Source organism: Oculina patagonica, chromosome 10 (genome assembly GCF_052425735.1).
Source record: "Oculina patagonica isolate OP01 chromosome 10, crgOcupat, whole genome shotgun sequence".
NCBI lineage: Eukaryota > Metazoa > Cnidaria > Anthozoa > Scleractinia > Oculinidae > Oculina > Oculina patagonica.
This window is the reverse complement of record NC_135767.1, coordinates 21459787-21472323: the sequence shown is the minus strand read 5'-3', so window position 1 is coordinate 21472323 and position 12537 is coordinate 21459787. Positions and strand designations below refer to the sequence as shown.

Sequence of the window (12537 nt, the reverse complement as noted above, 5' to 3'; positions counted from 1 at the left end):
TCCTTGTGCTTCAGTAAACACCTGCGAGTAAGAACCTAACATTTAAGAACCTGCTAGGTTAAAATTTGCTATTTAGGTACCATTAAATTTTTTTTTATTAGAACCTATTTAGCCTAAAATTTGGAAACAGGTTCTTAATTTCTAAAATTGGATAAAAATGTTTCCTTTTGGGAAAATAAGTTTGGTCAAGGCTTTACTGTACATGTTTATGTTATGTTCTGAATGATAAGTGCTACCTTTTTACATACACTGTGATATGCTAATTTTATACAAGAAAAAGGCCAAATACCACTAAAATCTCTAACAACATTGAAATTTTTTCTTCAGAAATTAAGAACCTAATTAGCCTTAATTTGTGTTAATAACCCTTTATGTAAGAACCTGTTAAGGCTTTTGAAAAAGGGCACGCAATTTTGTGAGATCTGTTTCAAACTCTCCCGCTTCCCGCCATCTTACGAAACCCACTTCCTGCCCTCTCTTCCCCTGCCTCTCGTACCCCCTCCGCCCTTATTCCCCTGAGCTCCCGACCCCTGTCCCCGTCCACTTAATGGCAGCGCATAAAACAGCTGTGGGCCACTAAGCGTTTCAAGGCAAGGTTTATTTTCCAAGGTTTATTTCTAAATAGACTTAAAATCTACAGTGTATACCATTTCTATTTGAACCTTTACTACTCTGTATGGCTACTACTTCATGTAAAACCTTTACAAATAACATCCACACACTGCCAAGTTATAAAGCAGCAAAAAGGAATAAAACCATCCAGGATAAATAAATTCCTTTTTACCTTTTTTTGGAATTTCTGTTAATATAATATTTACACAAATCTGTATCCAGGCACTTATACACTGGGCAAGGTTAGTCGCAGCAAAATTTCAAGCTAATTTACACTGGGCTTCGCACATAAACAGTCAAAGTTAACAATGCTTCTTCTTTTATTTAACAATTAGACTACAAGCCTGAGTTTTCTATGAGCAAATAGTTGATGAGGGGCAGCCAAGTTGACTATTTGCTCATAGAAAACGAGGGCGAGTAGCGGAATTATTTAAGTAAATACTCTAAAGGATTGAATCGAGAACCTGCAATTTTATGTACCGGTACTACTAATCAAAAGATTCAAGAACATTTTCCCTTTAAAGAGCAACACTTGCGTGATCGTGTTCTATCAGGGAATACAAAACAATTTCCAATAGAACAGGACTGAGTTTCTACTCACTGATGATGGATATACAAATACTTCTATTTTATAAAGCCAGAAGTTACACAAACAATGCCCAGTATAAAAGTTCAGCATCTCTGGTAAACCAGCTTCTGGAATACTAGTTACATCTGAAAAGCTCTACACACCACAACAATATATATCTGAATACAGTTCGACTTGATTTATATGAAAGAGCCCAGCTCTGGTAAAATCTCTTGGAGATCCTCTTAGGACATCCTGTACATATCATCTGCAATGGAAGACTTGTACCCAGCAGCCTTTACCGATCTTCGGTTGAGGATAGACTGGAAACAAGTCTAGGAGTGCAAGGTGTGATGGAAAGAAAGCATCTCAAGTCACACCTCATATCAGACTTTTATTCAATCTGCCCTCAACCAAAAATCAAATGAATAGTGACTTGGTAGGAATCTGGTGAAATAGATCACTTATGTGAAGAGCTTGTTCTTGTGGCTCAGAGCACTATGTACATATTATATCCATTTTGTAGTATGGTAGTTTGTCTGCTTTACGGGAAGTGCAGAGGTTGCTGCATCTAATGACAAAAGTGAGTGAAAAATAACATCAGACAAGTGGAAGAGATTTCTTTATATACAAAAACAACCACACATTAGTACAGACCATAATGGTCGCAGACCATTCTAATGAAGTGACTGACAACTTACATGTAGTTATCCTAATAACATCATTACATTGTTACATAATTTGTAATCTTACAAGCAGTGGATAGATGATGAGATTAGATGCAATGGACTAACATCCCATCCAGGGGGGAGTAGTCACCTAGTGAGCATGGAAACCAGGATATGCTCTGACCTGATGGGCCACTAGGATCCATTGCAAACTTTCATCATCAAGTTTTAACACTATTTTAACAATGAACGGATACAGGGCAATGAGTTTGGAGAGTATATATGTTTTTTGCTTACCGTTGTTTGGTATGGTGCAGTGCTGTAAATAGTTGTTGGAGTTTGATCTGTCGCAATCATTGAAGGGTGAAGGTGAGCTGCTGTCAAACAACAAAAAAGAAAGATACAAAAATTAAGAACTCTCTTTTCTGAGATATTCAAGTATTTTAAATTTGGTTTTCTTGTTACTGATAAACACAAGGTGCTAATAAAGTTAAGAGCTTTGTTACCGGCCGCAACTTGGAACTGATGGACAGTATGCTCATCATCTTCCATCTCGCCTTCTCTTCCCTCAGACACAAGAGCTGACTTCTCTCCTTTGATTGACTGTGAACAACAATTACAACAAAGTGTTAGCAGTGAACAAATTACAAGCGATTTTAAAAAGAAAATTAATGTTAATGTAGACACTTAACTCTAAAGTTTTAAAACATTTTTACCCACCTATACATGTGCACTGTTATAATTAACAATTAGACTATGAGCCCGAGTTTTCTATGAGCAAATAGTCAACGAGGCGCAGCCGAGTTGACTATCGCTCATAGAAAACGAGGGCGAGTAGTCTAATTGTTTTAGTAGAAACTCTAAATGATTGTAGTCCAAAACCTACAATATTGTGCACTTTAAAGACATCCCTTCCATCCCTGAATCCATTCATTTAATATAAGTCACTATTAATTTGGTCTGCTTAAAGAGCTACTCGCGCGCGACTGTTTTCTATCGGCGAATAGAAAACAGTGGGAGAACCAATCAGATTCGCGTATTTCCAATAGAACACAGCTGAGTTTCTACTAATTATGATTAGAAAGTTGTGCATGGGTATGGGACGTAACACTCGGTTTCTTAATAGAAAAGCACCATGATAGTTTGTTCATTATACAATTACACAATAAGGAGTAAACTACATGTACTCTGACCAAGACTTGTGCAGTATTCCTAGATTTGAAAGCTTTCCTACTGCCAACCATTATTACATGTACTGTTCCCAGTGTTGGGGTTGAGCCCATTAAAAAACTTTAAATGAAATTGACATTGTAAAGACCTTCTTATTACAAAATACATGCAATATACATGTACAAATAATATGCAGCTCACTTGCGTGCCTTACCTCTCTGTACTTTTGCAGATAGAGCTTCAAAGGTTCCACGTAATTGTCGAATCCTAGGGTTTGCATAGCAAAAAGGATATCTTCCCCGTTGATTGTCTTACGTTTTTCTTGGTGGCATCTTTCACTTGCCCTGAGCTTTAGTTAAGGAATTTAAAGACTGAACAATTGTCAATTGTCTTAGGTGGATCACATTTAAACAATCCATCAAACAGCAATTTTTTTTTTTTTTTGGTCACAGCATATTGTTCTGCCAACTTGGAAAGTATTACTTTCTGGATTGAGAGCCCGAGTTTTTTAGCCTTGGCCAGGGTCACTGCGCTGTGTTCTTGGGTAAGATTAATTTTTAGACCTGAAAAAATGCTGGAATAACCCAAGGTTAAAGGTAAGGTCTGCACACGAGCCTAGTGGCCAATCAGGCCAGAGCTTATTCTGGTTCCGTAGCATGAAGTGACTAGAAGTATTTCTACTCTGCCCTGGATGGGATGCTAGTCCACTGCAGGATTACCCCCCAGCAGTAAATTCACTGGTACCCATTTATACATTTGGGTGAAGAGAGGCACTATGAGAGTAAAGTGTCTTGCCCAAGAACACAACGCAGTGCCCCGGCCAGGGCTCGAACCCGGACTGCTGGATCGGCAGCCTAGCGCACAAAACATTAGCTGCCACACCCCCCCCCCCCATCCCAAGGTGGACTAGCATTTATCACTTCATGACAGTACGAAAACTGGAGAATGTTACAGCAACTTAATAATACACCATCACCAAATATGAGCCATGCCCCTCCTTCAATCCATTGGATTTCAACACACATCATCATTTACATAATACTTTATGACTGTAACATGCCAATTAACTGATTACAATGTAACTCTCGCTCATACCAATAAAATATTATTTTGCTGTCAAAGGATACTCGCTAGTTATGAAGCTGATGAATTCAGACACACATTCCTGGACACACTCTTTGGCATCCTTTGCAATCTGAAAAAAAGAAAAAATATTTAATAAAATTCAGCAAATACCAAATAATATTAATTAAAAAATAAGCCCTCCCTGAAAATAAACCAACCTAAACTTTAGGGATATTGAGCAAAAATAATCCCAGGGTTTATTTTCAGAATTTTGCAGTTATGAAAAAAAAACCTGGAGAATACTTGAAAGTTTGCTACACTGAAGCAATGAATACATACCTTTCCTGTCTTGGGAATTGACTTCTTCATTATTCTGGCCACATTTGCAATTGGCAAGAACCGATCCTAATGTCATGAGAAAAAATAGATGCAACATTGAATAACCCCCAAACCCGGTTTCTCAAACTCCCAATATCTCAAAGCAATTTTCATTTCCCCTGGAGGTTCGAGAAATCGGGATACTACTGTATGGTGAAAAGTGATAAGAGAATCAAGATTGGGACCACCAAATAAATAAAGCGATTACTAGTTAAATTACAAGTGCTCATAAATTATCCCCTTTTAATTAATAATCACAAATTACCAGTAAAAACCCGCGTGTAAGAACCTACTTTTTCCAGAGTTTGGCAAAACAAGTTCTTGTATAATGGGGTACTTATTGACAGTTAAGGGTAATTAGGTTCTTAATTAGGTTCTTAATTTCTACAGAGTAGACATTGTTGTTGGTTATCAGAAAATAGTATAAAATCTGGTCTGTTCTTCATAATAAATATTTATTAATTAATGTACCCATGTTGCCAAAAGTCCAACAACATTAATTGATCAATGATACAGTGGTTTTTGGTAAAAATATTTTATAAATTAAATAGTTAAACCCCACATATAGGAACCTGTTAGAATTTGTTTGGCTAAACAGGTCCTTATATTTTGGGGTATAAAAAAAAGCAAATTTTTGCCAAAAGGTTCTTAAATCCCTAGGTTCTTACACGTGAGTTTTTACTGTATCCCTTTTTCATTGCAATGGTTTCTCATTGGGGAAATTAATGACAGACTTACGTGAAATATTTTCTATTACCTGTTCTCTGAGAATATCATCTCTCTCCTTTTCCTCGCTATCCATATCACCGTGTCCTCCAGCATCTTCATTTCCTGTTCCACAAGAAAGATAAAAGTTAAACTTTAAGAAAGAAAAATGGCAACACTAAACAAATGTCAACTCACCCAAACCAGGGTTTACCACTGGCGGTGGCCTCAATAACTCATTGCATGTACTGTTCTCGCAAAAATGAGAATTAAATTGTGTTCTTGCAGGAATGAAATACAGTTTGCGAGTTGGGTTGTTTGTGTGGTTCTGGTGATTTTCGTGTAGAGTTTGTACTTCAACAGTGTAGCTGTTAGAGAATACTTCAAGGATTAAGTGTGTATTATCGCTTACCAACATTCCCGATGAAACTTCTTGAGATTTATTGTCAAGAGTTCCCTTGTTCGCGAGAGAGAAAAAATGGGAATTTGTCTGCTAGAATAAAATATATAAAAAGAAGAGAGAAGACAAACAACAACGAATAATTAGAGTGAACTTATATTTTATCATAATGATTACAGCTTTTGCCATGTATAGTCATATACATGAAAATGTATAACAGCTACACGTTTGCTTGTATTGCAATAAGAGACTGACATACAAGTGAAACAGTCGACACAAACACCTTATTGATTCTGTTTTTTCACCTTTTCACTCACAGAGTAAACTCTTGCCTCTTGCCAATGGGATTTATGGTGTAACTTATACATTTGCATAAAATCTTTTAGTGTAACCATTCAAATGGATGCTAGCAGCACTTCCCTAAGATGCTAAATAAATGTAACTGTTCTTTCATACATGTATGTACCCAATTATTTTAAAGATTATCCACTTTTACATTTAGTTTAGCTCTCTTAAACTGTGGAAGGCAAAGGGATGGCAATTGACATATACCACTAAAGTAATGTATTTCATTGTTTTGGAACATTTTATCTCAAAAAATAATTAATGTCTAGTACTTGGAACAGTACGTAATTATATTAACAAAAACAAATTTTACAGTTATACATGTATGTACTATCTAGGGTTTGTCTACTGTAGAACTAAAATATTTCAGAACCATTTCAAAATGGACCATTCAATTTTAACAGGACCAAGACAAAGTTATAATTATACATGTATCTTCTTCATGTAGTAAAGAAAATCTTATCCCAAGATAAGCTCAATACAATTTTAAAATGATAATAAATTCACTCTGAGCACTTCTCGATTCCCAAAAGCAAACCAATAATAGGAACTAAAAACAGCACTGTAATCTCCAAAACCAAAGATGAATAGTTCTTCAAATCAGAGTCGAGTTCCTTGACAAGATTGTGCACACAATGAACGCCACAAAACTACTCTTGAAAGTGATTGGGAAGCGTTGGGGATTTGCCACCACCATTGGACAGCGTGGAAATTTTCATATTTCACAGAATAACCCTTTAGAACATAAACTCCATTAGAATATGATTGGAAGTGTGGAAAAGGTTTCTTGAATTATTGGTGAAGCTTGACAAATTCATCAAACACAACAGCCAATCAAGAATCCTTTGATTCACCTTGCAACACACAGAACCTTTGCTGTACGTATTAAACCTACCACAAGCCACCAAAAAGAAAATCAACACCAACCTTTTGGAAACGGGAATGGGTTGAATGGCGGGGGAAAGTTTGGATCAAATGGCATCAGTGGATAGCCACCGCCATATCCCATGTTCATGTTCATGGCTGATTTTAAAATATGTTTACTTTCCTTTTTGCTTTGAAAATTTAATAAAGCGATCCTAATTACTCAATTAGGGACAACAGAATTTGTATCAAGAAGATTTATCTGATTAAGACAATTTAGTACTTGCAAAAAAGGATTTTGATTGGACAATCTGTGATGAAATGCACTAGTTCTTGCACTGATTTATCATCTATTGTACGTGATATATTATTCACGTCACTGCAGGAGATAAATGTGATAATTTCACATACAAAGCCCTTACATAAACTTCTAAAATGTTTCAAGCTGAATGGAGATTTTTCACCTCAATCAGGAGACTTGTAAAACCTTTACAATAACCAGTTTTCTTACAAGAAAGTTCTAACATTTTTTTTTTACAAATCTATGCAAGTAATAGCACAATAAGTGCGCCAACAAAGCTTACAAATATTTATTTAATTTATTCTGGGAGAAAAATCATACATGTAAAGAATTATCACACAAAAGAAAGACAAATTAAATTTTCATAAGAACATAATACACCATCACAGCTAAAGCAATCAATTATTAATAATAACAAAAAATACTCAGAAAAGAAAAAAATATATTAAATAACAAAAATCTTTCCTGACAAGAAAAAAAAATTGAAAATGACTTAAATTTCCACTATAATAACTATTCCAAGGGATCAAGTGATCATGGGATGAGAATTTTAAAAATATATACCGTATATATTCGGTTTAGGCGCCGTTGGAAACTGTTTTGTGGAGAAAATAAAATAAATGTCTTGTAGCCAGGCATCACCAAAGTCTTCAAGATAACAAAAAATATTAATAATTTGAGTTTAAAACAGACAATTTAAAATACTTTTCAAGCAGGCGTACATACTGTGAACAATAATAGTCTTGGAAATTACATTTTGTACATGTATATGCTTTGAATTAAATCTTGTCACCTCTGTGCAAAGTTCTTATCACAATTTCTTGATGTGAACACATAATTGTCCACAGGTATTCAGCAAGTTTTATTTTATTTTCATTTCTTTTATTGAGAGAGGATGACATTTATTTAACAGGCGCATAATAATATTACACACTATGGTGTCACGTGGCCAAATGTAGCCTGCAAGCAGGCTCTCTATTCGGAGGCAATTAGTGAATATCTTTCTTCGAGTGCCGAAGGCGCGAGTTTTGGTGAGCAAAGCGAGCCACTTGGGCGGAGTAAATCGTGCCTTTAACAGCGTTCTCAAAGAAAGAGATTCACATTGCCCCCGAACGAGAGCCTGCTCGCATTCTATGTAACAGGATGCATATATGATTCATTTCCCAACTAAGACGTTTGTCACGAGGCCAGTATTATGTAACCTGCGAGCAGGCTCTCTATTCAGAGGCAAAGTGAATAACTTTCTTTGAGTGCCGAAGGCGCGATACCACAAGTTGCCAAAAGGACACAAGTTTTAGCAAGCAAAGCAGCCACTTGGGAGAGTGCTATAAAAAAACCTGCCTTCAGCGTTCCCAAAGAAAGAGATTCGCCTTTTTTCCCCCTGAACAGAGAGCCTGAACAATCTCATCAAGCCTGGCGAGGAACGGGGAGAGGCATGAAACACCTTTCCCCATTCTCCTCACAGCTTGGGGTGGCACAGGTAAGTATAATAGGCCTGGCTACACAGGTCAAGTGGCCTGGCTACACAGGTCAAGTGGCCTGGCTACACAGGCCAAGTTAAAGTAATTTAAGTCAGGTTTCTCAACCCACATGTGACCATGGGTACAGGAATTGAACCTGGGCTATTGGCAGGAGGCCAACACTCGCACAACTGCACCATCCATGCTCCCCCCTAAAGAGGGGGTGGGGTAGGTATTAACCTCTCCTGAGCTGAAGGCTGGGAGGAGAGGGACATTTTTTTTTTGTTTGCAAGATCAGAAGACTTGAAAATTTGTTGGGAAACAACATACAGTATATTAGATACTATGCTGTATTGATAAAACATCATTTATTAGAGTTACATCCCAGTAACAATTACCCATAAAAATTTACACTTTCACCTTGAAGGAATACTTGCCAACTGAATAAGTTACACGAAAAAATATATATACAACTACTTCAACTCAACACATAAAAAAAAATCTGTATATCCCGCACTTCTTACACTTTTGCAGGCACTGTTGGTGTTTAGAAACGGGGGAATCCCTAATTCATTTATGGGGAGGCTGAGGGGGTCAGGCATTCACTTCTAACAATCTATCAAGACAACATCTCATTTTGTTGACCTCCATTTTTTGACCTCCATGACCTTGTGATAATATAACTCAGTACATGTATAACTCATGAAGAAATAAAATTAAATCACGGTTCATTTCATTTATCACTTCCTGTAAATATTGATCATTACCAAAAATTACCGGGAAGCGGGAAATCAAAGGGCATTTAAGCAATTAAAAGCACACCACATATGCAGTATTAAACAATATTCAAAATTCCCTTTCAGATGTCAAGAGCTCGAAGATCGAAACTCGCTCTAACAAGGAAATTACTGCAAACAAGGAAGTTATAGTTTGGATAAATAATGTAAATTCTTATAGATGCACCTATAACACGATTGAAGATGTACTTGAATTTCCACGAAATCAATAATATTCCAAAAATGTAACATAAAGTTGATTGATTTTCAGCATTATTACACTCCTTCATGGAATAAACACATGCAGTCAAAGAAATCGACAATGCAATCTACAACAAAAGCGTGCTGAAATCTACAAGTTTTCCAGACGTGTAATTAAAACTTTAAATATACGTTAACTAACATATCACCAGAATAATTACCCAGTTAAAACAGGAAAATAAATAACAAAATATCTCTCTTACCCTCGTGGTCATCGTGTTGTATAACATATTGAGGCGGCAATGGTCCGGGTAAACCGTATTCAGCGGGCATCGCTGTTACAACGGTATGGGTACCATCATCTGCTCGTTCGACCGCCGAAGCAGCGCTTGCTAAACTCCCGTCCACTACTCCGACATCGTCTGTGGAGGGTACAACAGCGACTTGAACTCCACCCGGGACGTTAGAAATCGACAGATGGCCACGATCGTCGCCAAGTCCTACATGTGTTTCGTTTTGAACTTCGGGCCGGTTTTCAATGACTTGTCGAATGCTAACTTGCTCAGCGCCATGGCCATTTGGAACTGCACTTGCCTGGGTGTAAGTCGCTAGTCCAGCCTGTGGATAGCTGCCCTGCCCGCTGTCTGGAGGCTGGGTGTTAAGCCCATCTGTATTTTCATTTCTCGCCTCCTCAACGCCTTCCATCTGACACTTGGTAGACAAACCACTATAAAAGCCATGTTTGAAACAAGAAAGCAAAAATAAGACTTGAATTCGGCGGTAAGTGGGTTTAAACCCTTGCCTTCAAAACAAAATAATGCCCACGGGGGCTTTTGACTTCAAAAACCGCCCGGAAAAATAAGATGTAAACAACTTTCGAGACAAATTTCAGCGACAAAACGCGGCCGCAGACTCGAGCGGTAATCTTCGAAACGCTTCGAAAACTTCAAGTCAAAAACGTGGAATCTCAATAGCAAGAAATATAATTGGTGGAGGGCGTGAAGGTAAAACAAACCTTTCTCGATTTTTTGTTGGCTAGCCGGTGTTTCGTTTGAGTTAGAGCAGCCAACGAAAACGCGAGTTCCAGATCGCATACGAGTGGCTGTTCGTTCGCCTTCTTCACCACTCACAAACGAGCTCCAAGAGCACAACTTCCACACGCAGTGATCACACGTCAATCAAGGCGCCCAGCTGTCATAAAGAACCAATCACAATCCCAAGTACACAAACCATTGTTTTTTTCCGCCAATAGGCGTGGTCTTTGAAATATAACACTGGCTTACTTTGCATAAATTACTTCCCCTTTGTTTGTGTCTGCTCAAATTTCTTGTCAAATTTATTATTTTTCGGCTTGAAAAAATACGAAATAGCGTCTAAAAATCATCGCTTTTAAAAACGGAATAACAAAATTTCCCACAGCTATTGGAAATATCCTTGAAAATATTGTTTTCTTCTCCATATGCCTTCGCTATCTGTTTCTTTTCTATTTCACCGCCAATAAATTATGCATGATTATTCGAAGGTGCATCGAAAAAATATATAAAAGCGCCGATTTTTTCAGTTTTTCTTTTATAAATAAGAATAAACCAACGTAAACTTTATACCTAAAGACATGCATAATTCTAAGTTGTTTTTATTTTATGTTTTAGTTTTTTAAAAAAATTTCGATTAGAAAAATGAAACATTTTCTATTTACACAGCTGAGTTTCCCAATTCACCTGTCACGGACACACAAACAATTATACACGGTATTTACTTATGGGTGTGATCTCTCGAATTAACCCCCAAGGCTACGAAACTGTTCTTCAGTTATCTTTTTACTCTCAAAATACGAAACAGAAATTCTTAAAACAATTCCGAAAAATGCAATAGCTAAGCGGACCTCTTCTATAAAATATATTTTTGAAATATTTGTTTTAGTTACTATGTTTTGAAATAATTTAATCTCACCCAGAGTGAATTTATATATTCACATGGTTTAAATGTAAATACTTTCAGTTCACCAACATAAAGAAAATTAAACAAAAATGTCCGTCAATTTCACAATTATAGTCCTTCCTATCCCTCCCCTCCCCCATGGAATTTTGAGCTTCATGCCTTGACTGATTTGGCACCGAACTATCAAATTGTTCTATTAACGATATTTTTTAGGCATTTTAACGGCTTCATTTTTAAAGCAGATCAAATCGAGGTTTTTGTTTGTTTCTTTTTCTTTTTCTTTTCAATAAACACAATTACAAAGGTTTTTGAAAAGGTCGGAGGAGAGTTGAAGGGTGAGGGAGAATGGATAGGAAGATGTGGGGTGGGGTTAAAAATGGAGTTCTGGTGACCTGATCATTCTGTATTACAGAGAAGAATGGCTGCTCTTCAAATTCTCTGTATATTTGTTTTTCAGTCTTACAGTATCCACCAACTTTTTAACAAGTCACAAAGTCAACAAGAAAATTCTCCCTACCCAAATAAATTAAATTGGATTTTATTACTCTTTTGGGTTTTTAGGCTCTTCCAAGCACAGAATCGTAAGTCAACTCTCTCAAAGCATGCACCACTGTAATGCAGACACCTCTCTAAGGCAGACATGGCTGGCTGGCTGGTTCTGGCAGATTTTACTTGTTTGTTTGTAACTGAACTCCCTATATAAATTTGTGGACAGCTTGAATCCCACCCTCTTGCCGCCTGCGTCCGGTGCTCCCTCGGCTCCCGCGTGCTGCCCCGCCCCCCCCTGGTCTCAAGAGTATCCACTTTACAGATAATTGACTGTAAATTAAAGAAACTTCAAAATGATAGTTCACTAAGTGCAAAAACAGCAATCAGGCAAAGCTGAGGTAAACCAAAAAAAGGAGCAAGAAATGTTAAGATTGAGGCAGATTAAACCAGGCTAAAAAAAAAAAATTGGCTAATAGATACGACATATTCTTGCTCCTTCATGTTTATAGTTCTAGCAAAATATTAACCCTATAAGTCCCAAGAGTGACCAACATCAAATTTCTCCTAACAATACCAAGACTTTATCACGAGAAAAGG

At 37.1% G+C, this 12537-nt stretch overlaps 1 protein-coding gene across 3 annotated transcripts; it reads right to left on the bottom strand.

The window, feature by feature from the left end:
• Window positions 1–577: 577 nt before the first annotated feature.
• On the bottom strand, window positions 578–10681 carry LOC144628903 (nuclear transcription factor Y subunit beta-like). 3 transcript variants are annotated; one of them, XM_078487019.1, is made up of 9 exons: window positions 10529–10681; window positions 9777–10240; window positions 5219–5292; window positions 4423–4488; window positions 4146–4213; window positions 3233–3362; window positions 2355–2451; window positions 2146–2225; window positions 578–1751 (listed from the first exon to the last, which is right to left on the bottom strand). In XM_078487019.1, the coding sequence occupies exons 2-9, from the start codon at window positions 10216–10218 to the stop codon at window positions 1725–1727; spliced, it is 984 nt and encodes a 327-aa protein (XP_078343145.1). In that variant the 5' UTR covers window positions 10219–10240; window positions 10529–10681; the 3' UTR covers window positions 578–1724. The 3 variants fall into 3 exon arrangements, with proteins under 3 accessions (XP_078343145.1, XP_078343147.1, XP_078343146.1); XM_078487021.1 differs by having other exon boundaries at window positions 2146–2222; XM_078487020.1 differs by lacking the exon at window positions 10529–10681 and having other exon boundaries at window positions 9777–10504.
• Window positions 10682–12537: the final 1856 nt, after the last annotated feature.

Coding starts and splice junctions, on each gene's coding strand:
- LOC144628903 (XM_078487019.1), bottom strand. CDS start 10,218: ATGGAAGGCGTTGAGGAGGCGAGAAATGAAAATACAGATGGGCTTAAC. Junction 5,293..9,776: donor ACAACACGATGACCACGAGG/GTAAGAGAGATA, acceptor CTTGTGGAACAG/GAAATGAAGATGCTGGAGGA. Junction 1,752..2,145: donor CTGCACCATACCAAACAACG/GTAAGCAAAAAA, acceptor TTTTGTCATTAG/ATGCAGCAACCTCTGCACTT.